The sequence below is a fragment of the Doryrhamphus excisus genome, linkage group LG5 (genome assembly GCF_037039965.1).
Source record: "Doryrhamphus excisus strain RoL-2023G ecotype Guam linkage group LG5, RoL_Dexc_Guam_v1.1, whole genome shotgun sequence".
NCBI lineage: Eukaryota > Metazoa > Chordata > Actinopteri > Syngnathiformes > Syngnathidae > Doryrhamphus > Doryrhamphus excisus.
The window spans coordinates 15,342,012-15,368,606 of NC_136361.1; the positions used below are offsets into that span (position 1 = coordinate 15,342,012).

At 40.6% G+C, this 26,595-nt stretch overlaps 2 protein-coding genes across 6 annotated transcripts in view; one reads left to right on the plus strand and one right to left on the minus strand.

Annotated features, from left to right (window-relative positions):
* Positions 1–241: 241 nt before the first annotated feature.
* g6fl (g6f-like) lies at positions 242–24,627 on the minus strand. Of its 3 annotated transcripts, XM_058053336.2 has the most exons (9): positions 24,374–24,627; positions 21,159–21,240; positions 16,182–16,505; positions 14,564–14,821; positions 14,270–14,305; positions 12,290–12,616; positions 7,238–7,486; positions 628–750; positions 242–462 (listed from the first exon to the last, which is right to left on the minus strand). In XM_058053336.2, the coding sequence occupies exons 2-9, from the start codon at positions 21,178–21,180 to the stop codon at positions 347–349; spliced, it is 1,455 nt and encodes a 484-aa protein (XP_057909319.2). In that variant the 5' UTR covers positions 21,181–21,240; positions 24,374–24,627; the 3' UTR covers positions 242–346. The 3 variants fall into 3 exon arrangements, with proteins under 3 accessions (XP_057909319.2, XP_057909315.2, XP_057909320.2); XM_058053332.2 differs by lacking the exons at positions 21,159–21,240; positions 24,374–24,627 and adding an exon at positions 16,614–16,733; XM_058053337.2 differs by lacking the exons at positions 628–750; positions 21,159–21,240; positions 24,374–24,627 and adding an exon at positions 16,614–16,733.
* Positions 23,979–26,595, plus strand: part of LOC131105329 (nectin-2) — a 174,558-nt gene continuing 171,941 nt past the window's right edge. The window contains exon 1 of one of the 3 annotated variants that reach the window (XM_058053331.2): positions 23,979–24,327. In XM_058053331.2, the coding sequence (XP_057909314.2) occupies positions 24,246–24,327 (82 nt within the window). In that variant the 5' untranslated portion in view covers positions 23,979–24,245. The remainder of the gene's footprint in view (positions 24,328–26,595) is intronic. The other 2 variants (XM_058053330.2, XM_058053329.2) reach the window with 2 other exon arrangements.

Here is a 26,595-nt window from a genome sequence, read left to right on the forward strand (position 1 = left end):
ACTATTATATATGTTGTTTTATCAATAATTCAACAACCATACATAACCATAATGTGACTAATAATGTGATATAATGTGATAGAGTCAGTGTCCATGTGATATCATGCATGGTGACTTTAAAGGCACATTTTTCTGAAATTTTGTTGGGTATTAACTCACCATATAGACTGAACCCGGAGGGGCGACCTGTCGGGAGGAGACGAAAACATCTTTAATGAACAACAAGCGAGGGAGGGGAGACAACACGGGGCAGAACAAAAAAAAGAATAAACGGTAAAATAGAGGCAAGATAGACAAATGGAAAGAGAAAGAAGAAGAGAAGGCGAGAAGTGGGAGAGCAAATTCATCAGAGGGTGTTGAGTGCTGCCAAATGGCCCAATTTTATCACCTGTCTGACATCTTCGGGATTCTCATAGATGTTCTCCGCCTCGCCTGAGTGGACAGACAGGGACTGCTCAATAGCTGTGCAGACACACACACACACACACACACACACACGTAAACACACACATAGGGAGAGGAAATAGGGTCAGATTCATTACAACAACCCCAGAGGATGTCACAGGCCGTATCAGTCAGTCAGACAAGTTGAGGCCAAAGAGGAAAAAAAACGCTGGAAGGACTTACCTCGATCGGTGATGTGCTTCTGTCGCCATAGCAACACAGCAACAGCCGTTGCAAACAGGGGAACCAAAAGTAATAAAGCGGAGAGGGAAGAGAGCGATGAGGGTGCGGGAACACTGACACTCTCTGCCAAAGAGAAAAATGAGACAGAGGCGGGTAAAGATCAAATAAAACTTCAGTTTCTTTTCTCGTTGACAAGTTGTTGCTGGGGCGGCACGGCGGTCGAGTGGTTAGCGCGCAGACCTCACAGCTAGGAGACCAAGGTTCAATTCCACCCTCGGCCATCTCTGTGTGGAGTTTGCATGTTCTCCCCGTGCATGCGTGGGTTTCCTCCGGTGCCCTGTGATTGGCTGGCGACCAGTCCAGGGTCTACCCCGCCTCTCGCCCGAAGATAGCTGGGATAGGCTCCAGCACCCCCTGCGACCCTCGTGAGGATAAGCGGTAGAAAATGAATTAATGAATAATTTCAGCTGCACGGCAAATGAGTGGTTAGCGCGCAGGCCACACAGCTAGGAGACCAGGGTTCAATTCCACCCTTGGCCATCTCTGTGTGGAGTTTGCATGTTCTCCACGTGCATGCGTGGGTTTTCTCCAGGTACTCCGGTTTCTTCCCACATTCCAAAAACATGCTAGGTTAATTGGCGACTCCAAATTGTCCATAGGTATGAATGTGAGTGTGAATGGTTGTTTGTCTATATGTGCCCTGTGATTGGCTGGCGACCAGTCCAGGGTGTACCCCGCCTCTCGCCCGAAGACAGCTGGGATAGGCTCCAGCACCCTCGCGACCCTTGTGAGGATAAGCGGTAGAAAATGAATGAATGAATGAAGTTGTTGCTGAACTTGGTGGCCACACCAAAAGGGGAGGGGCAGACTTGAATGCTATATTTCAGATGCGTGATTTTAGAAGACCCCCCCCCCCCCCTTGGCATGTTGTATGTATTTTCATCACGCGGCTGTCAGTCACACACAATGGCTGCAGTGGAACAAGAAGACAAGTGTCAGGGAATACTAGTCTCTAGCGCCGATCGATCTGACACACACTGAACAAGTGCTGTCAATTTGAAACGCGGCGAGGAGACAAAATGGTCGCTCTTAAAGAATTTGCTTTGGAAAAAAGCGTCACAGAAAAATTGAGCAAAATCTCCCATCTATTCATCCAAGTTAGGAAAGTCAGAGGATTGATTTCCACTCACAAACAAAATAGCTTGAGGGTAAATTGACAATAGCATGTTTCACACAGATAGCAGAAGGTCCAGCATTTGTTTACCACCATTACATATCAAACAACTGTTGAATGTTCTCTTTTAATGACACTGTTTTACACCTCCTGTGAAAGATGGCATTTTTATGTCCTTTATTCTATATCACACCACCAACATGGTGACCAAATATCCTGTTTTCCCAGGACATGTCCTGTTATACGTCCTGTTTTTAGAGCATGACAAAATGCCCTGGTTGTCACTGTTTTTCATTGGGCAACTTTGATACATTCATTAATTTCCTACTGCTTATCCTCACCAGCCTATCCCAGCTGTCTTTGGGCGAGAGGCGGGGTACACCCTGGACTGGTCACCAGCCAATCACAGGGCACATTTAGACAAACAACCATTCACACTCACATTCATACCTATGGACAATTTGGAGTCGCCAATTAACCTAGCATGTTTTTGGAATGTGGGAGGAAACCGGAGTACCCGGAGAAAACATGCAAACTCCACACAGAAATGCCGAGGGGCGAATCGAACCCGGGTCACCTGGCCAGCACCTGCCAGTGTTGCCTGCACACTATCCACTCGTAGGCCGTGCAGCCAAACATGCTGAATCAATATAGGTCAAGGCCACCTTATACGCTCACCTCTTTGAAGGAAACAATGACATCTCATCTTTTCATATTCTAACAAACAAAACAAATTTGTGTCAAATTATGTGTAATTAATTAATAATGAATTAATTGCGGACGAGTGGTTAGAGTACAGGCCTCACTGCTCAGAGATCCAAGTTCAAGTCCAAGTCCATGTTCTCCCCGTGCATGAGTGGGTTTTCTCCGGGTACTCCGGTTTCCTCCCACATTCCAAAAACATGCTAGGTTAATTGGCGACTCCAAATTGTCCATAGGTATGAATGTGAGTGTGAATGGTTGTTTGTCTATATGTGCCCTGTGATTGGCTGGCGACCAGTCCAGGATGTACCCCGCCTCTCACCTGAAGACAGCTGGGATAGGCTCCAGCACCCCCGCGACCCTCATGACGATAAGCGGTAGAAAAAGAATGAAATAATGTAATTAATTAATAATGAATTAATTTCGGCTGCAATTCGGACAAGTGATTAGTGTGCAGGGCTCACAGCTAGGAGACCCGAGTTCAATTCCAGCCTCGGCCATCTCTGTGTGGTGTTTGCATGTTTTCCCTGTGCATGCGCGGGTTTTCTCCGGGTACTCCGGTTTCCTCCCACATTCCAAAAACATTCATTCATTCATTCATTCATTCATTAATTCATTCATTCATTCATTCATTCATTCATTTTCTATCGCTTTTCCTCATGAGGGTCGCGGGGGATGCTGGAGCCTATCCCAGCTGTCTTCGGGTGAGAGGCGGGGTACACCCTGGACTGGTCGCCAGCCAATCACAGGGCACATATAGACAAACAACCATTCACACTCACATTCATACCTATGGACAATTTGGAGTCACCAATTAACCTAGCATGTTTTTGGAATGTGGGAGGAAACCGGAGTACCCGGAGAAAACCCACTCATGCACGGGGAGAACATGCAAACTCCACACAGAGATGGCCAAGGGTGGAATTGAACCCTGGTCTCCTAGTTATGAGGTCTGCGCGCTAACCACTAGACCGCCGTGCAGCCCCATTCCAAAAGCATGCTAGGTTAATTGGCGACTCCAACTTGTCCATAGGTATGAATGTGAGTGTGAATGGTTGTTTGTCTATATGTGCCCTGTGATTGGCTGGCGACCAGTCCAGGGTGTACCCTGCCTCTCGACTGAACTTGACCTCATGCGGTACAAGCAGTAGAAAATGAAAGAATTAATTAATGAATGAATTAATTCCACTTTCAAAATATGCCAAGGAACAATAAAAAAAGAAGCTTTTCACCACATGTTGAACACCTCTGGTCTAATGTAATGTAATGTGTTAGAAGAGTCCCTGAGGAGAAAGTGTTTATTTCAGCCACAAAGCAGGAGATGAGCTCACTCTCTCTGTAGTGTAATTTTGTGTGACGAGTGCACGTGTGAGATGAGACTCCTCAAGTGCGTTTGCATAATGACGATGACATCAGTTTTGTCAAACACAGCCCCTGCGGGTGTTTTCACATAGAGAGGGGAAGTGCTGCTTTCCTCAGAGACGGGCTGTAATTTACCCTTGCAATAAAATATATCGGACTTGCGAGACCCGGCGAGTAGGACTTTTAACGTAATTACGGCTCTGAATGCACAATTTATGCTGTGGGCCGCTAACCTCCTGCACAAGAGACAGTTGCCCTCATCCGCGTTTGACAAATTCTGTTTGTAAAAGAAATGACCCAACGGGCGCCACCTTTGCCAACGTGTCACAGCCATTAGCCACCTTCAAAGTGATCAATCATAACGGGTCGTGTGAGCTCTAATTGATTGGCGAGGATGTGCAGAGATCTCTAATGGAACAAGGCTGACCCGGAGACTGAACCACACTGTTCTTCATGCCAGATTTAATACATGAATTATGGTAATTGAGTGCAGAGTGAAGTGGAGGCGTAAATGTACTATATGTATCGCTCTCTCTCATCTCTCATCTTCACACCTTTTCTTTGCCTTCATTGGTGCTTTATCTCATCTCTCCCATCTCAAATGAGGAGGTGGTGGTGACGGCGGGGGTACATCAGTGCAGAGATGTGGGTGGTACACTGAAGAAGTTATATCTCAGAGAATCTTTCGCACTTAAAGCACGACATAACCATATGGCTCCCAGATGAAATTATACATCTGAATAAACAGGTGAAAGAAAAGTTACATGTTCTTTTCGCTTCAGCAAGTATAGGAACATTGCTGGATTTAGTTCAGTGGTTCTCAGTTATTTTCTATCATACCTCCACTATAGGCCCACTATAGGCCCACTATATGAGAAGTACTGACTTAGCTGAAGGCACATCCATGTAACGGGGCATAAATGCTAGTCAAAGATCCTCTATATGACAGGAACAGTGCTGTTTTCTACTGACCTACCGTAAAAATGCTTGTCAAAGATCCTCTATATGACAGGAACACTATTGTTTTTACTGACATACTGTAAAAATGCTAGTCAAAGATCCTCTATATGACAGGAACACTGCTGTTTTTACTGACATACTATAAAAATGCTGGTCAAAGATCCTCTATATAACAGGTATACTGCTCTTTTTACTGACCTACCGTAAAAATACTAGTCAAAGATCCTCTATATTGACAGGAACACTGCTGTTTTTACCGACCTACCGTAAAAATGCTCGTCAAAGATCCTCTACATGACAGGAACACTGCTGTTTTTACTGACATACCGTAAAAATGCTGGTCAAAGATCCTCTATATGACAGGAACACTGTTGTTTTACTGACATAATGTAAAAATGCTTGTCAAAGATCCTCTATATGATAGGAACACTGCTGTTTTTACTGACATACCGTAAAAATGCTAGTCAAAGATCCTCTATATTGACAGGAACACTGCTGTTTTTACTGACATACTGTAAAAATGCTCGTCAAAGATCCTCTATATGACAGGAACACTGTTGTTTTACTGACATAATGTAAAAATGCTTGTCAAAGATCCTCTATATGATAGGAACACTGCTGTTTTTACTGACATACCGTAAAAATGCTAGTCAAAGATCCTCTATATTGACAGGAACACTGCTGTTTTTACTGACATACTGTAAAAATGCTCGTCAAAGATCCTCTATATGACAGGAACACTGATGTTTTTACTGACATACTGTAAAAATGCAAGTCAAAGATCCTCTACCTGACAGAAACACTTCTGTTTTTACTGACATACCATAAAAATGCTAGTCAAAGATCCTATACATGACAGGAACACTGCTGTTTTTACTGACCTACCATAAAAATGCTAGTCAAAGATCCTCTACATGACAGGAACACTGTTGTTTTTACTGACATATAGTAAAAATGCTAGTCAAAGATCCTCTACATGACAGGAACACTGCTGTTTTTACTGACATACCGTAAAAATGCTAGTCAAAGATCCTCTGCATGACAGGAACACTGCTGTTTTTACTGACCTACCGTAAAAAAAAATGCTAGTCAAAGATCCTATACATGACAGGAACACTGCTGTTTTTACTGACATACCGTAAAAATGCAAGTCAAAGATCCTCTAAATGACAGGAACACTGCTGTTTTACTGACATAATGTAAAAATGCTAGTCAAAGATCCTCTATATAACAGGTATACTGCTCTTTTTACTGACCTACCGTAAAAATACTAGTCAAAGATCCTCTATATTGACAGGAACACTGCTGTTTTTACCGACCTACCGTAAAAATGCTCGTCAGAGATCCTCTACATGACAGGAACACTGTTGTTTTTACTGACATATAGTAAAAATGCTAGTCGAAGATCCTCTACATGACAGGAACACTGCTGTTTTTACTGACATACCGTAAAAATGCTAGTCAAAGATCCTCTGCATGACAGGAACACTGCTGTTTTTACTGACCTACCGTAAAAAAAATGCTAGTCAAAGATCCTATACATGACAGGAACACTGCTGTTTTTACTGACATACTGTAAAAATGCAAGTCAAAGATCCTCTAAATGACAGGAACACTGCTGTTTTACTGACATAATGTAAAAATGCTAGTCAAAGATCCTATACATGACAGGAACACTGCCGTTTTTACTGACCTACCGCAAAAATGCTGGTCAAAGATCCTCTATATGATAGGGCTGCTATGCTGTTTTTATACCATCTACTACAAAATGCTATTAAAAGAACCTCTTTCTGATAGGAACCCTGCTGTTTTTACTGACCTACTGTAGAAATGCTAGTCAAAGATCCTCTATTTATACGACCCTCGTGCAGATAAGCGGTAGAAAATGAATGAATGAATGAATGAATGAATAAAAAAGAACTAACAAATCAAAACATAACCTCCATGCTAGCTTGCTTAAAACACCTCTTAAAAATGCTTAACCTCCTCTTTTATCTTTTTTATTATCTATAAAGGTCATTACTTTTCTCATCATGCTCGCCGATAGCAGATATGCGAATAAGCAGACAGGACATCTCCTCCAACAATAACTAAATTATTCAGGCTTATTGTGTGTCGGTGGTGGAGATCAGGAGGATGTGACAGCTAAATGGATCCCCCCGGTTCTGATAAGTCCAATGCATCACTTAGATCGTGGGAGGGGAGCCTCGGAGCTCATCGTAATGCACGCTGAAGCTGCAGCTATGGGAGAAAAGGACATGGAAGACAAGGGAGCGAGGCATCCAAAGATGGGGATTTTATGGCTCATATGGGGCAAAACACTTTTTATTATGTTTTGGTTTGTTAGAGCTTCACCGATGCAGAAAAAAAGTCTTGCAAATGCAACAAAACTGCAACAGGTTTGTGTGTTACCTCGTTGGTTGATCATGTGTGTGATGCTGACAGTCTGGCCGTTGGTCAGCTGCAAAGTACAGGTGTAGTTCCCAGCTGTGTCGGAGGTGATGGGTAAAGGCAAATAGGTCGTCACACTTCCAGGTCCACTGCTCACCATTTCCAGCTTGTGACTCTTATTCTGGTGCTCCCACATTGCACCGAGAACGTCAGACGGTGAGCTGTAGAGACAATCCAACTCCAGATTGGAGAACCAACGGCTGATCGTCACTGTGGAAGGGGAAGGGAAAGGAAAAGATTAAGATTAACGCTCATTTGTTTCAAACATGTTTAATTTGCACAATTCAATATGTCTGAAAAGGAGTAGGAAGAAGCAGAGCTTATGAAATCCCTCCTCTTCTCTAAGGTTAAAAAAATATTGATTTTAAAAAAAAGGGAATGATGAGATAACAAAATAAAAAAAATGTAGAAAACATTTTTTAAATAAAAAATGAAGTTAAAAAAATGAAAAAATGGCGTAATGATGAATAAACTTAAATCAAAAATAAAAAAGAAATAAACCAAAATTATTTAATTAAATAAATTAATTAAGTAAATAAATAAACAATTAATGAATAAATACATTGAAGATATAGACTTAACTAATTACTTTTCATTAATTCATTTGTGAATAAATGAATAAATTACTTTTTAAATCATGAATAATGAATAAAATCAGGATAAATGTTATCAGACTGTGTAGCAAAAAAAAATAAAAAATAAAAACAGATAATAAAAATAAATGCATGAATACAAACAAGAGTAAAAAAGTGACAGAAACATTGTGTAATGTTTAAATAAATACAGGATATAGACTGTAGACGTCATAACAAATGAAATGGAATCAGAATAAATGATATCAGACACTGTGAAAAGAAAAAAACTGAAAACAAAATAGAACAAATGAAAAAATAGTAATACATTCAAGAGGAATAAAGAGAAATCAGAAAGCCGCAAGTGTAGGTGAAAAGGAGAGAAAGACAAGATGAGAAAATTGTCTGGCGTGACTGGGGGAAAGGCCAAGGACAGATTGGGAGTAATGGGCTTAAAGAGGACATGCGGCCATGTGAAAAAGAGCACAATCCAGGGAGAGGTCAAATAATATATATTCATTAAAGTGATTTGCTGCTAATGCATTGCTTGACTGTGACTGATGTTTAGTGTCTCATCAAAGTGAAATGAGAATCCATCTGGGCGTAATCAAGCTCTGCAGGCACCCCCTACCCCAACATTGCACTCGCACATAAAAACACACACATTCCAGCCTTGATTAGAGCGATCAGCGTGGGCCACCTCCAGCCTCCGTGGGAGGGCAGCAGGTATAATCATACATAATGATACTCATAATGAGGTGGGGTAAAAATATATGCCTCACATGATTGCTGTGTGGGTGCATACATATGTGTGTGCGAGACAGTGACTGATCGGCTAGTCATGTCTGGGCAGCTCTGATGGATGCCACAGGAACTGTGATTAGTAAAGTGGCTTGCGAGGCCGCCGTGGCAGGGATGCAGACCTAGCTTTTTGTTTTGTGTATGGGAGAGAGGGAGACTTTTTTTTTCCAAAAAGTGGAAAATGTTTCCAAAAATTATTTATGGAAATCAACAGGTTGCTTAGTTTGTTTTTTAAGAAAATGGGATGTTTTTGGTATGTTTAGACTACTGTTACTACTGACAATGCAACATGTTTATACACCATTTAAATTTCGGTTACAACAAAAGTGTGAAAAATTTAATCAAATTAATTTATTTTTATTTATTTTTATTTTTATTTTTATTTTTATTTTTATTTTTATTTTTATTTTTATTTTTATTTTTATTTTTATTTTTATTTTTATTTTTATTTTTATTTTTATTTTTATTTTTATTTTTATTTTTATTTTTATTTTTATTTTTATTTTTATTTTTATTTTTATTTTTATTTTTATTTTTATTTTGTGCTTTTCCTATCTTACACTGGAACCTCCAAAGTAGACAATGGTTGAGTCCAAAGTTGTCCTAATTTTAAAAAGCATGAGGGAAAAAAAAAAAACTTGATTTGATTAACTGTACAGGATATGTTTAACTTAGCATTTCCAACCATCATACAAGTGCAAAAATCAGTTAACCGCTGTACAATAAAACTAAAACAAAGTAAAACTAAAGTGAATGCATGCATACCACATTGTTTTACAGCCCTTGGACGCACCTTCAAACTGTCTCACGCTGTACAAATTGACTACTATACTGTATTTTTACCCTTTTTCTTTCACCTCACATTTGGCTGGAATCCATAAAAGTAAGATTTGATGAACATATTGAGAGCTAATGTGCATATTTCTTTGGTTACACAACTTCTCTGAAAAAAACAAACAACAAAAGTTGATTAAAAAAGAAAAAAAAAATAGTCAAGGAAACAACGACCTGAAGAGCTTTGAAAAATAACGAGAATGTAACAATTTTCCAACAGGGATTTCACAAAAGAGATTGTATTTCTCTTTTTTTTTCTTCTTGGCACCTACTCTTAACAGGTGCAGCCCTTCCGCCCGAGTCCCAATGAGGTTGCCGGGCAACAGTTCAAATTGCTGCGTAGGTGCTGGCGCTTGAAGCTGCAATTTCAGTTTGACCTGCACTTTTCAAGGAAAACTGGACTTTTGGGGAATTTTGCCTATCATTCATAATCGTTAGTGGGAGAAAACAAATTATGGACGTCATGGCAAGTACCTGTTTTGACTCCAACAGAAAACCCCTCAAAAAAACGGCAACAGTGTTCCATTTACATAACTGACTTGTATATTAACCAAGCAACAGCGATGTTATTATTTTTGCAACTACCAAGAAAAACTATATTTATGTAGCGGAGTAGCACAATGCTGCACGAGCCACTCGTTTCAGCGTCAATCACAGACGATAGAGACGGAAGAGTGGATGTCTAACTCAAATGCCAAATGTGGCCCGCAGGACACTAGTTTGAGGCCCCCGCCTTGATATGAAAGTTTAATGTTAGTGCGGCCCGCGCAAGTTTGATATGGATGCTGTATGGTATCATGTACCCAGAAAAAATTATTACGTTTGATTAATGTTCATGTTAAAGGTTAAATAACTGTTAATAGTTCTCCTCCCTATCCGTGTGGAAGTGGTAAGTTTTTGGCTATTTAAGTTTAAAGGAAATAACTTGAAGGCTACCGTTTAGGTCGCTAGCTCTCTAGTTTGCAAGTTAGCATGTGGCTCAAGACCCTGCAGTTGCGCAATATGTTGTAAATAAAAAAGAGTATAAATGTGTTTTGTCATGTCTACAGGACTCTAATAATGCTTTGTTCATTTTAATCTGAAAAAAATAATTTGTCTACCCACCAACTATATGTGGTTTCTTAAGTTTTTATTATTTGCTGTTTTATTATTATTATTATTATATTTATTTATTACTGATTGATTGATTTTCTTTATTCTTGATTTGTTTATTTATTTTTCATCTTATTTTGTGCAGAAAAATAAAAATTAAAATATTTGAGAACAGTGGAATGTTTTATCAGAGCTTTTATTGTAGAAAATCGGAACCAAAGCACTGAAAAGTTTGTATATTTTTCTGTTTGTAATAAATTCGTTTTTTTTTTTTTTTTGGAAAACCTGATGCGGCCCATCCTTGCCTAGACCCTAGCTCCAGTGGCCCCCAGGTAAATTGAGTTTGAGACCCCAGATGTAAAGGATGAGACGGATACTTGTTACAAAACAAGTTATAAATCTGGTGACATTTTAACCCCCACATAATTCTCAAAAGAGGCTAGCAACAAATCTTGTTTCTATTTTTTGGCGTTGTTGGAGAGTTTTCTGGTAGTTTCTGTTCTCACTGAGCAGCAGTGAGTGCTGCGTAGACGTCCGCCCCACCCCAAAGCAGAAACAACTAGTCAATGACATATAACAACTTCTAGGCCCATTTTTCCTTACTGAGGAGTTGGTAATAGTGGCAGGTGCCTCATGTGTTCGCGAGGGTCTATCTCCTGCCCGCAGGCACCGTGTTGGTGACCCGTGGTTTAGCTGCATAGAAATATGTTCATTATTGTAACAAAATATGTATCAAAGCGTTGTGATGACAGCAGCTACTTGACATATACCAGATGAAGTTAGACGCTCGTCTTTAATGCTGACAAAAACTCATCTCATCTACTTCGCAGCAGGAGCGTAATGAGGTGCTTTTTCCAAAATGTCACACTCTTCCATCGAACAAGCGTCAGACAAACAAGTGAGAAAAAAAAAACATGATTAAATGAGGGGTGCTCGCTAGACACATAATGACTACAGAAGCCTTCATTCCCTGTTCTTTAGCAGCACATGGAAAAGATTCATGAGATGTGTCCTTCACATTCATTGGAGCTCAACCTAGTTGAACACTTTGGGGGGGGTGCTGGGGGGGGGGGGGGGCATCACTGTGAGAAAACATATTTCACTTGTGAAAGAATGATGCTAACCAGACCAGTGGAGCTCAACAAGCTAACATTACTGTGGAACTGGCTGTTCCTGTTCCTGCATGGGTGACATAACAGTGTCAGCCTCTTTCACACAGGGATCCGGCAAAATTGCTGCATCAGAGCCTTTTGTACAGATCCCAACAAAGAGAGATTGCCTCAACTGTTATACATACGGTGTCCCATAATGAGATACTTAAATACATAATAGCTCCATTGTTCGTAGTTTGTTTCAACACTGTAGGGCAGGGGTCTCAAACACGCAGCCCGCGGGCCAAATGTGGCTATGAATGCTAACGTATCGCTACTACGCCATTGGTTCTTCTATTCTATTTAGACGACTGGTAATGCTATGCAAAATTGAGTCAATAGAGTCAAAATTTACGCTACAATTTTGAGTATTATCGTGAATTTTGAATAATTTGTTTTTTTATGATTAGTAACAATATTATAATAAGTGAACAGTAGAGACTACTGTTCTGAAGTTTCCCTGGTATGTAGCTTACCTTGTTTGCACAAAGTTATTACAAAACTGTCACCACCTCTGCTTTTTTTTTTGGCCTCCCTAATTTAAACCAACTCCATTTCTGTACCTTTCAACACATTCAGCAGGGTTCTCTGGCTGAAGGCGTGGTCATTGAGGAACACATCACAGATGTAGAGGCCACCATCTTGGATGTCAGGCATGAGGAAGAAAGAGAATCCCCCGGACTCCAGACTGTTAGGCCAGATGTCCAGTTGCAGGTCCTGGCTGTGCGCGGTCGTCAGAGTGGTACCTCGCCAGCGATCATAGTGGTACACCAGCTCGCTTATGGTGGACTTTGGGTTTTGCCAGTACAGGAGGATGTAGTCTCCTTGGATATCAGGACAGGTCAGATGGAAGGGCATCATGGCATCAGTTACAATGGAGATGGGTGGGCCTGTGAAGATAAAAGTACGTACATTAAATCTCAGTTCTGCAAACATCATAGTGTTGATTTTGCTTTTTCTTTGACTTTTTATTGCAAGAGAATAAGAACATTAGAATAGGAATGTTACGTGAACAAACCGTAGTATAGTCTGCAAAGTTAAATGATACTGTCATGTTATTTTTATGCTTTTTTTTTTACACTTGGGACAATGAAGACATTATTTTTGCATCTGTTTCACATGGCGATGCCACCAAATTATTGTGTCACAGCCGCAACAGAATATCCAGCAATTATGCACCTGTGGCTTTTACACAGAACCCACCAAAGTGGTATATTTTTCTTAGTGTGTGTGCTTTCACACAGCGAAGCAACACCGCTTGTCGGATAATGAAATGACGGCAACACCAGCGTCTTGTCGGACACCCAGTAATTGTTTTCAGTGCAAAAAAAAAGCAGGAAAAGTGAATGTCAGGTGTTAGACTTCACATGCAGAATAGCATCCTGCTTCTACAACAAATACGGAGACAGAAAATGTGTCTAAATAGCGCTTTATCTCCCCGTTCCTCCGTAGTGTTGGTGCAGTCGATAGGGCATATCCAGTTTGCTCGGCAACAGCTAGATGGGTGAAAATTAAGCAAGTTAACATTTATTGTTATGACCTCGACCAAAGTGAAGGATTTTGTTTTCACCTGTTTGTCAGTTAATTGGAGTTACACAAAAACTAGACTACACATTGCTTTCATCACAACAGGTCGACTTTGTCCCTGCCATTTTGGTGTTGGCGCTATTTACATAAACAATGGCGCCGTCATGAATTCTGCCTGACAACAGGCGGATAGTGAACATTCATTCATTTTCTACCGCTTTTTCCTCACGAGGGTCGCAGGGGTGCTGGAGCCTATCCCAGCTGTCTTTGGGCAAGATACACCCTGGACTGGTCGCCAGCCAACCACAGGGCACATATAGACAAACAACCATTCACACTCACATTCATACCTATGGACAATTTGGAGTGGCCAATTAACCTAGCATGTTTTTGGAATGTGGGAGGAAACCGGAGTCCCCGGAGAAAACCCGGCACGGGGAGAACATGCAAATTCCACACAGAGATGCCCGAGGGTGGAATCGAACCCTGGTCCTCCTAGCTGTGAGGTCTGTGCGCTAACCACTCGACCGTGCCGCCGGATAGTGAACATGATTCCTTCCTCCTTCCTCCCCCATTCCAAAAACATGCTGGGTTAATTGGCGACTCCAAATTGTCCATAGGTATGAATGTGAGTGTGAATGGTTGTTTGTCTATATGTGCCCTGTGGTTGGCTGGCGACCAGTCCAGGGTGTACCCCGCCTCTTTTTCCTCTTTTTCCTCTATTTCCTATGGGATTTTTTTCTTTAAAAAAATCGTAACAAATAAAATGTCAACCAACGTTTGTGATTAACCCTAGAGGTTCCAGTTTGTGTGGAAGAAGCAGAATGGATGTGAAGAAACAAATCATAAGAGTGGAGCAGTAAAAAGACTAGTTAGTGAAGATGGCGGTAAAACAGTCTGAACAACAATACAATAGGAGGATTATGTTATTATGTGCCGCAAGTCATTGAATTCTGCGTGGACCGATAAGCAAAGAGCTGACACAGGACTTCCTGTAGTGTTGCCGAGTCACTCACTGTGTACTACGTTGGTGAATGAGGCCACGCTGACAGCTGTGGACAGGAAGAAAAGAAAGGCAAAGCGTAAATAATACATACTGTAGAGCAACTGTAATACCCACTGGACTGGCAAGACTTTCAGTGCAGAGCTACAGTTTGGAATCTTGAAATTGCTCCATGAAATAAAACCAGTGAAGAGCAGCAGCTAGAGGATGCTTAAATAAATAATAATGCTGCTGATGGGCTTACTGGCACACTACATCATCGACAACACTGTGTGGTACTGCAAAGAGTTTTCTCCAACAATCTCACCATTAATGACTATATTCACTTCAAAGTCGAAGACAGCTTCAGGTAAAACCAAACAGCTACACTTGTAGAGCCCAGCATCGCTGTATGTAACTTGGGGAAGTTTGGCCACTATCCCAGTGTTGGGTTTCCTCTCGGTTTTTAATGAACGTCCATTTGGAGATTCCCAAGTGATCTGGTGGACAGCATATTCAGGTGTGACCCTGGCGATCAGACAAAGGGTGCTCTGCTGGGGGATGGGGTTGGCCGGAATGACGGTGACTGTGAAAAAAAGGAAAATAAAAAGTCATTGCGGAAGGATTTTGTAATATTTTATGTCAGTTTCAGTTCTGTCTTCAGGCGAGAGGCGGGGGAACAACCTGGACTGGTCAGCAGCCAATCACAGGGCACATATAGACAAACAACCATTCACACTCACATTTATACCTATGGACAATTTGGAGTCGCCAATTAACCTAGCATGTTTTTGGAATGTGGGTGCATATTCAGTTAATCGTAATAAAATACGTCACAAGAAAAAACAACAATGGATCTAAAACAGAGCCTTGGGGTACTACTGAGTTGTACCTGACCAACAGCAATGTCAGATTTTCGAAAGGCAATTTAACACGAATATGGGAGAAGTTGACAACAGAAACTACAATGATTTTGTAATATTTTATGTCAGTTTCAGTTCTCTCTTTGGGCGAGAGGCGGGGAACAACCTGGACTGGTCACCAGCCAATCACAGGGCTCATATAGACAAACAACCATTCACACTCACATTCATACCTATGGACAATTTGGAGTCATCAATTAAACTAGCATGTTTTTGAAATGTGAAATTTCGAAAGGCAATTTAACACGGATATGGGAGAAGTTGACAACAGAAACTACGATGATTTTGTTGCATATCCATCCAATCCATTTTCTATGCCACTTTTCCTGATTAAGGTCTGAGGGTAAGGATTGAATCATGTATACAGAGCAACATTTTGGGAAAAAAGAAAACTGGGTATCAGTGAAAATGTGTGATGATAACCATAAAACAGAATAATAATATAATAAATAATTCTACATTAATACAATATAGAGCCTATCCCAGCTGTCTTCGGGCGAGAGGCGGGGTACACCCTGGACTGGTCGCCAGCCAATCACAGGGCACATATAGACAAACAACCATTCACACTCACATTCATACCTATGGACAATTTGGAGTCGCCAATTAACCTAGCATGTTTTTGGAATGTGGGAGGAAACCGGAGTACCCGGAGAAAACCCACGCATGCACGGGGAGAACATGCAAATTCCACATAGAGATGGCCGAGGGTGGAATTGAACTCTGGTCTCGTAGCTGTGAGGCCTGCGCGCTAACCGCTGTGCAGCCCTTTTTCTAAAATCGAAAATGTGAATTGTGGATACCAGATCTCCTGACATGCTAACATGCTAACCACTCCACCCATTTAACAGGGGAAGTGAAAAACAAAATTAGCAAATAAAGTCTGCTTCTTCCTACTCCTTATCAGATATGCAAAGTGGAAACATGTTATGTTCTTTAATATTAATTTGTCAAGCATGTCGGAAACAGATAAAACCTTAAAAAACATAACCAAGTTCACAACAACTAGTTGTATATTCCTACCGGAGATGATGGCCACCAGAATTGTGGCCACCTTCACTTGCCACCCGTCCTGCTCTGACAAGCACATGTAAAGGCCAGCATCCTGTTTTGTGGGTTGGAAGAACAAAGAAAAATCCCCTCTGTCTTGGTCAACGAAGCGCATGGAAGGCTTGTAGGCACTGCCGGAGAGGATTTTGTGTTCCTTGGCCGACAGTGCCAGTTCCCAGTCTTTTTCACGGTGTAGCTGTACCAACCAGCTGATGTCCACCTCAGCCCTCGTATCCCTAACGATGCACTTCAAGATGATGGGTGTGCCCTCTTTTCTCACCACGACTTCATCCCAGTCTGAAAGAAAAAGAAAACAAAATCTCACATAACTGAGTCATTTAAAAGGCCGCTTAATACAGGTTGACACTTCACATCACAACATGTATAAAACTTCTGGGAAAAAACCTTGAGTATCCGTGGCACCAACACAAGCAGAATACAAAAATGTCAAGGCAAGGAGGACAAAGGTGAGGAAAAAATACTCCATCATGCAGAAACACTCTTGTTTCTTCAACAAACAAAATGTCAGTGCTATGCATTTCCCAGCCTAACAGGATATATTGGAAGGATCATCAACAGGACACATCATGTGTGTTCCAGCCTGATAGCCTTAAAAAGCTCCAGCCTCTGCTGGTGTTTTTGTTATGGGTTCCAAAGGCTACACAGTAAAGAACATATCAATAAAGTAAGGATGCATTTATACAATATGGGTTACCCAACATGAGATATTCAATAGAACTCACCATAGCAACAGATATCTTACATCTTTGCCGGATAGCTGTATTCGGTATTTGAGGCAAAATCATATGGTAATTTAATCATATGGTTTTATTTCATTTGAACATGCATCAGATTACAATTGAATGCATCACATAATCAGTTCACAGTTCCACATGTCCAAAAGGAGTAGGAAGAAGCAAAGCTTATTAAATCCTACCCCTCCATCTGGTAGTTTTACAATCAGTAACTGTTACATTTGTTCACTTCCTGCTTTCCCAATATAATTTGAGTTTTTTTGTTTTTTTAATTTTAATTTTAATTTTAATTTTAATTTTAATTTTAATTTTAATTTTAATTTTAATTTTAATTTTAATTTTAATTTTAATTTTAATTTTAATTTTAATTTTTTTTTTGTCACGTACCAAAGTACGAGGTGATATGAGCATCCAATGACATAATGGGTACCATAGTAAGTGTCAATATAGTGATATGTATAGCACATCATGACTGGTTCAAGACTCTTCATCCTTGTATTTAGCAAACATCAACTGCTTGTATTGTTTCTTGAATTGGCTCATCGTTGTGCATTGTTTGAGGGTCTTACTCAATCCATTCCATAGTTTGATTCCACATACTGAAATGCTATGGCTTTGAAGTGCTATGCTATAGAAGTGAGCCCTGAAAGAAATTTGGAACGGCTCTGAACGTTCCGTTTCAGAGAGGTTTTTTTTTCCCCACACCTGCTCACTGTGACTTCACAGTGAGCCTTGTGAGAAGTCACCCACGCCATCCAGCTGGTGACAAGTTATACAAGCTGTTAGCTGTACAAGCTGAGTGGGTGTGCCCGGAGGCCGGCCGTGGGTGGAATAAATTAAAACATACTGTTTTGGAAATCCAAGGAAACAGAGCTGGAACAGGTGTAGATTCTGGAAGATCTAGAAAGCTTTCTCATGTGCAGCTGCTCCATTGGAGTTTTTGGACACACTTTGGACACCCCGGACTTAACTTTTTGCATATGTTCTTCCCAGTCTTTGATAACATGACAAAAAATACCAGCATTATACCAGAGTACCGAACACAGCCTTAAACTCCCGACCCCATTTTTTTTGCTTATACAAAGGGAATCTTCCCTCAGTCCATCGGAGAACATGAAAGCCAAGAATGGAAAGAGATGAAATAAAAAGGTTTGGGTGAGTACGGGTGCACTGCAACCCCTGGGCTACATGTCTTTTACATCCCATAAACGTCTTTAATTAAGTTAAAGGTGTTATCAGCTCCTCTGAGCGCCATTGCACATTTTTTGTGTGCATAATTACCACTCGGTGGATTCCAGGAAGGGGGGGCGAGGGGGTTATTGTGGGTGTATAATGACAGGGAAGCTGAGAAGGAGAAGTGGGGAAAAAAAACTGTCCACTCATTTGTGGGTAAATAATCACCATAAGCCTCGGATGGATCCACGGCCAGCCAGCTAATATCTGTTACTACACGTCTCATTATCACTGCCACAGGCGTCCCCGGACACCCCGAGGATGGATGAACGAAGTGAATGGCGGCGAAGGACAAGTGGACAAAAGCGAGGAATAAAAGGGGAGGGTGAGACGGAAATTGGTGGAGGAAAAGTGCAAATGATCAGTGGGAGTGAAGAGTGGGGAGATGGCCTGAAAAAGAAATAGATAGGGTTCAAGTCAAGTGGCTGAAAATGTTTGAAGGTCTATTTGGTGAAGTGGACGAAAAATGGATAGAGGAAAAAATAAATAAATAGATTTGAAATGATGGCACCAAAGAAGGGTGCTAGTGGTGGAGAACAGATAAAACTGTGATGATAAAAAGAAAGAGAGAGATGGAAAGCAGACAAAATAAGACAAAATACTGTAAATTCAAATCAAACAATACAACCTTTTTAGAGTTTTATTTTAGAGGGCTCACAGTCGAAATGTGTTTGTCACAATGACATTGTTAGCAAGCTCATATTAACTTGTTTTTTGTCGATATAATTCACAGAAAAGGGAAATAAATATAGGTGATCATGTTTCACATAATGATTGCGGATTCTACAAAATCTTCTCTTTTATCTCTTTTACCACTTAAATGTGAGTTAAGTATGTGAAAAATGAAATGGATGAAATTTCTATGCAAGATTACCCTCCTTATAGGCTACATCAGGGGTCTCAAACATGCGGCCCATGGGCCAAATGTGGCCCGCAGGACACTAGTTTGAGGCCCCCGCCTTGATATGAAAGTTTAATGTTAGTGCGGCCCGCGCAAGTTTGATATGGATGCTGTATGGTATCATGTACCCAGAAAAAATTATTACGTTTGATTAATGTTCATGTTAAAGGTTAAATAACTGTTAATAGTTATCCTCCCTATCCGTGTGGAAGTGGTAAGTTTTTGGCTATTTAAGTTTAAAGGAAATAACTTGGAGGCTACTGTTTAGGTCGCTAGCTCTCTAGTTTGCGAGTGAGCATGTATAGACAAATAACCATTCACACTCACATTCATACCTATGGACAATTTGGAGTCGCCAATTAACCTAGCATGTTTTTGGAATGTGGGAGGAAACCGGAGTACCCGGAGAAAACCCACGCATGCAAACTCCACACATGGATGGCCGAGTGTGGAATTGAACCCTGGTCTCCTTGCTGTGAGGTCTGCGCACTAACCACTCGACCGCTATGCAGCAAAATTGCATCATATGACAAAAATGATGATATGTACTTTTCAAAAGTAAAAACACTTTTTAGTTTCTTTACTTTATTTGCCTTTTATTTAACCTACAAATGTGCCAGATCATTTTGCCTGACCCTGTACATTGTATTGTTTTTGTTAACAAAACTGAACTTGTTTTTACAGTATGTATGAGAGCATTAAAAATGCAAATCTTTGTGATAGAAGACCCTTCCCGCACATGACATATCTGTCAGTTATCCATAAAATTAAGGGTGTTTACACAATTTATTTTGTACACGGTTAACTTCTGTTTTTTACACTTGTATGGTAGAACTAAATTTCTAACTAAATTCAGGGAAGAACTAAATTTGAAACACTTATTGCTTAGGACTATGTTAAAAAGCCATAGCATTTCAGTATGTGGAATCAAACTATGGCTAATTCTGCCGTTTAGATACAACATAATCAGAAATCACTCCATACTCTTTATTGTTCTCTGGTTCTACCATATCTTACTTATTGTGTGAAAATATGGGGTAATAACTACAAAAGCAATCTTCACTCGCTAAATGTACTGCAAAAAAAGGGCAGTAAGGATAATTCATAATGCCGCCTACAGAGAACATACTAACTCCTTATTTCTAAAATCACAAATACTTCAACTTGCTGATATAGTTCATCTTCAAACAGCTAAAATAATGCATAAGGCTAAAAATACCCAATTGGCTAATAATGTCATCCAATACTTCTCTACAAGAGACGAGAAATATGATCTCAGGGAAGAACTACATTTGAAACACTTCTATGCTAGGACTACGTTAAAAAGCCATAGCATTTCAGTATGTGGAATCAAACTATGGAATGGATTGAGTAAGACCCTCAAACAATGCACAACGATGAGCCAATTCAAGAAACAATACAAGCAGTTGATGTTTGCTAAATACAAGGATGAAGAGTCTTGAACCAGTCATGATGTGCTATACATATCACTATATTGACACTTACTATGGTACCCATTATGTCATTGGATGGTCATATCAACTCGTACTTCGGTACGAGGTACATTATTAAAAAACAAAACAAAAAAAACTGTATTATGGAAAGCAGGAAGTGAACAAATGTAACTGTTAGTGATTGTAAAGGTACCAGATGGAGGGGTAGGATTTAATAAGCTTTGCTTCTTCCTACTCCTTTTGGACATGTGGAACTATGAACTGATTATGGGATGCATTCAATTGTAATCTGATGCATGTTCAAATGAAATAAAACCATTACATTACCATTACGAATATTAAAATGGTTCTTTAAAATAATACCTGTACAGTTGATAGTGGGGTGACTCAGATTATAAGGTGATTGTTTCCCAAACTGAAGGTTGCTAGTTCGACACCGCCCCCCTCGACCCATAACCATGTGTGAGATACCGAACCCCGTTTTGCTCCTGATACTGCTTCATGTGGCAATGGTGAGAACCTTCAAGGTACAAAAGTGCTACAAGTGATAGTCCATTTATGACTCTGGATCAGATCGAAGGTATTTATATATGGATAGGAATATTACCTCCAGTAGCAGCAGTGGTCATACAGGCAGGTGGTCTTGGCCCCTGTGGGAAGGCATGCAGCCAGCACTGCAGCACGACGCTCTACACAGAAATGATTGCCATTGATAATAAAGCAATGAAAACTCTGTTGGCATTTAAAATCCGAGAGCCGCTTTCCTGACTTGAGCAAATGGCACATCAGAAAGCGAGAGAATGAAATTTCTCTGCAAAAAAGAGGGAAATATAGCATAATTTGTTTTTCTGGTGTGCACAGCATTTGACCTCTGACGGTTATCACCACCTTGACAGTGTGTGCACCGCACCAAATACACATAATAACCGGGGAGGATGACACTTCTGGAAATGGAAGAAAGCTCAAGACTTATGAAGATGTAATTACACTGGCTGTAAAACACTTGGGTTTAGGGATTAGACATAGCCCAGATAATTCCTTTGCTGTTCTTGTGTGTAGTCCAAATCATAGCAATACGGAACAGAATTGGAGGTTATTCTGCAAAAAGAGAACGAGTGTGAGAGGAAGCGTCTTATCAACAAATACTGTATATGTCTGGCTACTCAATTTGAGTTGAATGCATATTTGTCATGATTGGTTACATGAGCTGGTCAGCAGAGGGCGCTAGAAGCCTCAACACTGACTGTCATTAGTATTGCATCAATTAAAATGCTTACTTCCTGATTGCCTGAGCCTTTTTGTGCAAGACATGTGCTAAGTAGGAAATATAGTAAATCTATAAACTACATACTAAAATACAGGCCAATGCATATAATATATAATATTGAAATTTTAACGTATAATTAATACTAATTAATTTTTGTGATGATTAATTAACAAATAAAAACATATTTAGACAGTTTTAAAAAGAAAAATATGTGTCCACCAATTTTTAATAAGTAATTCATAATTGTCCAAATGCTAAATAGGCCAAAAAAAATGTAAATATAATTGTAGTTAATAATTGCATAAACTAACAAATCATTTTTTAAATGTTCTTTTAAATAACTTAATGACAGACTGATATATAAATATAATATTTAAAAATGTATATATTTTTTTAAATAAAAATAATATGTATATATATATATATATATATATATATATATATATATATATATATATATATATTTTTTTTTTTTAAACACTGTTTAATTTGCAATTTTAATGCCACATTGTTCTCACTTAATAGTCCTCTGGATGCTTATAATAACTGAATAACTGTCAAAAAGTATTCCTGCAACCTGCAGTGATTGTCATGAATTTTGAAACAGAAATAAACAGAAAGTTGGACATTTTGGTGTGACCGGGGGTTATATTTTTTATATTTTGATCAACTCCAACTCTGGAACAAATTAATGATGGTAACCAAGGTTCCACTGTATTTCAATATTTGGGGATGGTCATAAAACCAGCAATGCTGGGAATAGACCATCCATATATTTATTCATATCACAAGATTCAACGTGCCATCCATCCATCCAGTCATTGTCTATGCTGCTTATCCTCACGAGAGTCACAGGGGTATGCTGGAGCCTATCCCAGCTGACTTCGGACAAGAGGCGGGGTACACCCTGGACTGGTCGCGAGCCAATCACAGGGCACATATAGACAAACAACCATTCACACTCACATTCATACCTATAGATAATTTAGATCAGAATGCCCAAATATGGGCAAAAATTCTCACCAAAAATTTGATCATACAAATATGGGGGGGCTCCACTGTATTGATAGAAAGATGCACGTATGGTTCATATCATAAGCAAAAGTAGATAGGGGTGTCCAAACAGGATTTAATTTTAAATTAGTTGCAAAAGTCAGGTGGTCCTTGATTGCCTGGTGTACCTTGTCTCTCGCCCGAAGCCAGCTGGGATAGGCTCCAGCATCCCTAGACAAAGGCTGATTGGAAGTCAGGTGGCACAACGAAAGAGAATGTTACTAAATGACATTCATTCATTCATTTTCGACCGCTTTTTCCTCACGAGGGTCGCGGGGGTGCTGGAGCCTATCCCAGCTGTCTTCAGGCGAGAGGCGGGGTACACCCTGGACTGGTGGTCAGCCAATCACAGGGTACTAAATGACATAAATAATGTTATCTAAAAGTGCAGTAGTACATTTTGTAAATGTTTAATTTTATGTCAAATATGTTATACCCTGGGCGGCACAGCGGTCGAGTGGTTAGCGCGCAGACCTCACAGCTAGGAGACCAGGGTTCAATTCCACCCTCGGCCATCTCTGTGTGGAGTTTGCATGTTCTCCCCGTGCATACGTGGGTTTTCTCCGGGTACTCCGGTTTCCTCCCACATTCCAAAAACATGCTAGGTTAATTGGCGACTCCAAATTGTCCATAGGTATGAATGTGAGTGTGAATGGTTGTTTGTCTATATGTGCCCTGTGATTGGTTGGGATACCCCCGCGACCCTCGGTAGAAAAAGTGGTAGAAAATGAATGAATGAATGAATGCTATACACTTTTTTTTTAGATGTCACTGGAAAGCAAGGAAAAATCTGATATTATTTGGAATCTTTGTTGTTATTGATGCAAATAATTAAAATAGTAACATTTTTTCCCCTGTTGAACAAATATACTGTTCACAATATTCCTATATAACAAACTCACACTTTTGACGTATTTGCATTTTAATGCATCACTGTTGCAAATATGGACAATTGCAACAAGTTGGGCACAAACAGACGCCCCCCCCCCTAACTCCAAGCAGGCCGGAACATGATTTATCCAAAGCTGCACCTAATTGCTTTTCTGGAAGCTGGACTTGTGACGCCTCTTTGCCCGGTGACGTCACTCCCTCCGTCGGACGGACGCCTCTTACTGAGAGCGGGAGGGACTATTTGTCGGAGCGCAAGCAGCGCGGCAACACACACGTACGGAGTCAGTCAAGAAGAGTGAGGCAACCCACCGGGAGTAAAGAAAAAGAGGAGAATCATTTACATGTGTAGTGACTGTTTGCGGAATTAAACTGAAGGGGACTTTTTTTAAAACAAGAATTGGACGCATTAGGAGCAGGTTTTTTTTTTTGGCAACCCCACAAAGTGTACCTGTTCCTGGCATATTTCGGAGCGAGCGACCGATCATGGCGAGACAAGACGTCCTAAGTGGACAAGACTGCATTAAAGTGCTGTATTTGCTGCTCGCCTCGACACTTTTACTACACGGTAAGTGTTTGATTTGTGTTTTTCAAATGTTTGAAACCTGACCCACCTGTCAGGGCGGACGTCGACACGGAAGTCCGACAGGTGCCTCCTCTTTGTCGTGTTATTTCTTAAAAATATTCACCGTCCCTTCAGGTTATAATTTGTTACTTTGTTGACTGTAAGGGCTGTATAGCTGGAATATGTTGTCATCGCAGTTGGGGTTTTTTGACCCCGTTTCGCTCTTTCGACCCGAGTTTCGGTGGTGACGTAGCACCCTTTTTAAGGTGTGGCTCCGCGGGGCTGCAAGGTGTCTCCTCTCAGGTGATTGACAGCTGCGTCGTCCTCTCTTACACACACACACACACACACACACAACCACGCACACACTTCGTCCTTGTCCCAAAACCACCCTGCTCCTCGCTTTTCTTTCCACACATCAACCTCAGTTAGTTACAGTTGACTTGCGGGTGGAAAAAAAGAGCTGCAAACTTGCTCTTAATGTACTCATGAGAATAGCAAGTGGAACCTAACAGTTTTGCTCTGAGTAAATTTGCTTTCGCCACACTATGCCCGGGTAACTCTCATCTGTGAGCAATCTAAGTGTCCCTATCAGGGATATTCAACTGAATTGTTCAGGACTTTTCCCTTTTATTATTATTCATATTTCCCATACAATGGCGTCACATTTTTACCTGTATATAGTCAATAGTTTACTACTAAGTTAACACGAGTAGCTATGCTTTATTTTTAAAGATCTACCAAGGAAGTCATATCATTTAAATGACAGATTTTTTTTTTAAAGAATTTACTGCAAAAAACACCAGTCAATATATTTTATATAACTGGAGCATTCTAAGGGCGGCACGGCGGTTGAGTGGTTAGCGCGCAGACCAGGATTCGATTCCACCCTTGACCATCATGTTCTCCCCGTGCATGCGTGGGTTTTCTCCGGGTACTCCGGTTTCCTCCCACATTCCAAAAACATGCTAGGTTAATTGGTGACTCCAGATTGTCCATACGTATGAATGTGAGTGTGAATGGTTGTTAGTCTATATGTGCCCTGTGATTGGCTGGCGACCAGTCCAGGGTGTACCCCGCCTCTTGCCCGAAGACAGCTGGGATAGGCTCCAGCATCCCCCGCGACCCTCGTGAGGAAAAGCGGTAGAAAATGAATGAATGAATGGAGCATTCTAATGTAAAGAAATGCTAGTCAAAGATCCTCTTTACGACAAAGGTCCTCTATAGGACAGGAAAGTTCTAGTTTTTAGGACCTACTAGGAAAGAAATGCTAGACAAAGATTCCTTAAATGACAGGAGTGTGCCCCTGTTTTTAAGATTCTACTGCAAATAAACACCTTCTATATGACGGGAGCATTCTGTTGTTTTTAAGGGCAAAAAATACGAGATTTTTGCCATTCACATTCATTCATTTTATACCGCTTATCCCCACCAGGGTCGCGGGCGGGGGGTGCTGTAGCCCATCCGAGTTCGGTACACCTCGGACTGGTCGCCAGCCAATCACAGGGCACATATAGACAAACAACCATTCACACTCACATTCATACCTATGGACAATTTGGAGTCGCCAATTAACCTAGCATGTTTTTGGAATGTGGGAGGAAAACCCACGCATGCACGGGGAGAACATGCAAATTCCACACAGAGATGGGATTGAACCCTGGTCTCCTAGCTGTGAGGTCTGCGTGCTAACCACTCGACTGCCGTGCACCCCGCTAGATAAAGATCATTCTCAATAATGAGCTCTTTCCTGTTTTTTAGGATGTACTGTAAAAAGAAAACAGTAGTCCACTGTATGACACGGGGACTTTGACCAAATACTGGTCAAAGATCCTTGAAACGACGAGTGTTCTGCCAAAAAGCACAGATCAAAGGTCCTGTACTGTATATGAATGGAGCATTTTGCTGTTCATTATGACCTACTGAAAATAATGTGAGACAAAGATCCTTTAATTGATATGAACGCTCTGTTACTTTTAAGGCTGTACTTATGGTAAGGAAATCATTAGTCAAAGATCCTCTATAACATTGTGGTTCTCTGCTGTTTTTAAGGGCCTACTTGAAACAACACAAGTAAAAGATCATTTGTATGACTGGAGCAATATGCTGTTTTTAAGGACCTACTGAACAAAAATTCTAGTCAAAGGTCATTTAAATGACAGGAGTGCTTTGCTGTGTTGATTCGACTGCAAAAAAACACCAGTCAAAGACCCTATATATGCCTGCTGTGGTCCGCTGTTTTTTTTTTAGGACTGATTGCAAAAATGCTAT

What these genes read in the sequence shown, in the direction of transcription:
- g6fl (XM_058053332.2), bottom strand. Translation starts at nt 16,698, where the DNA reads ATGATGGAGTATTTTTTCCTCACCTTTGTCCTCCTTGCCTTGACATTT. An exon ending in AGTGAATATAGTCATTAATG is followed by an intron (nt 14,306 to 14,563) that starts GTGAGATTGTTG and finishes TCCTGTCCACAG; the next exon opens with CTGTCAGCGTGGCCTCATTC. An exon ending in CCTGCTGAATGTGTTGAAAG is followed by an intron (nt 7,487 to 12,289) that starts GTACAGAAATGG and finishes CCCCTTCCACAG; the next exon opens with TGACGATCAGCCGTTGGTTC.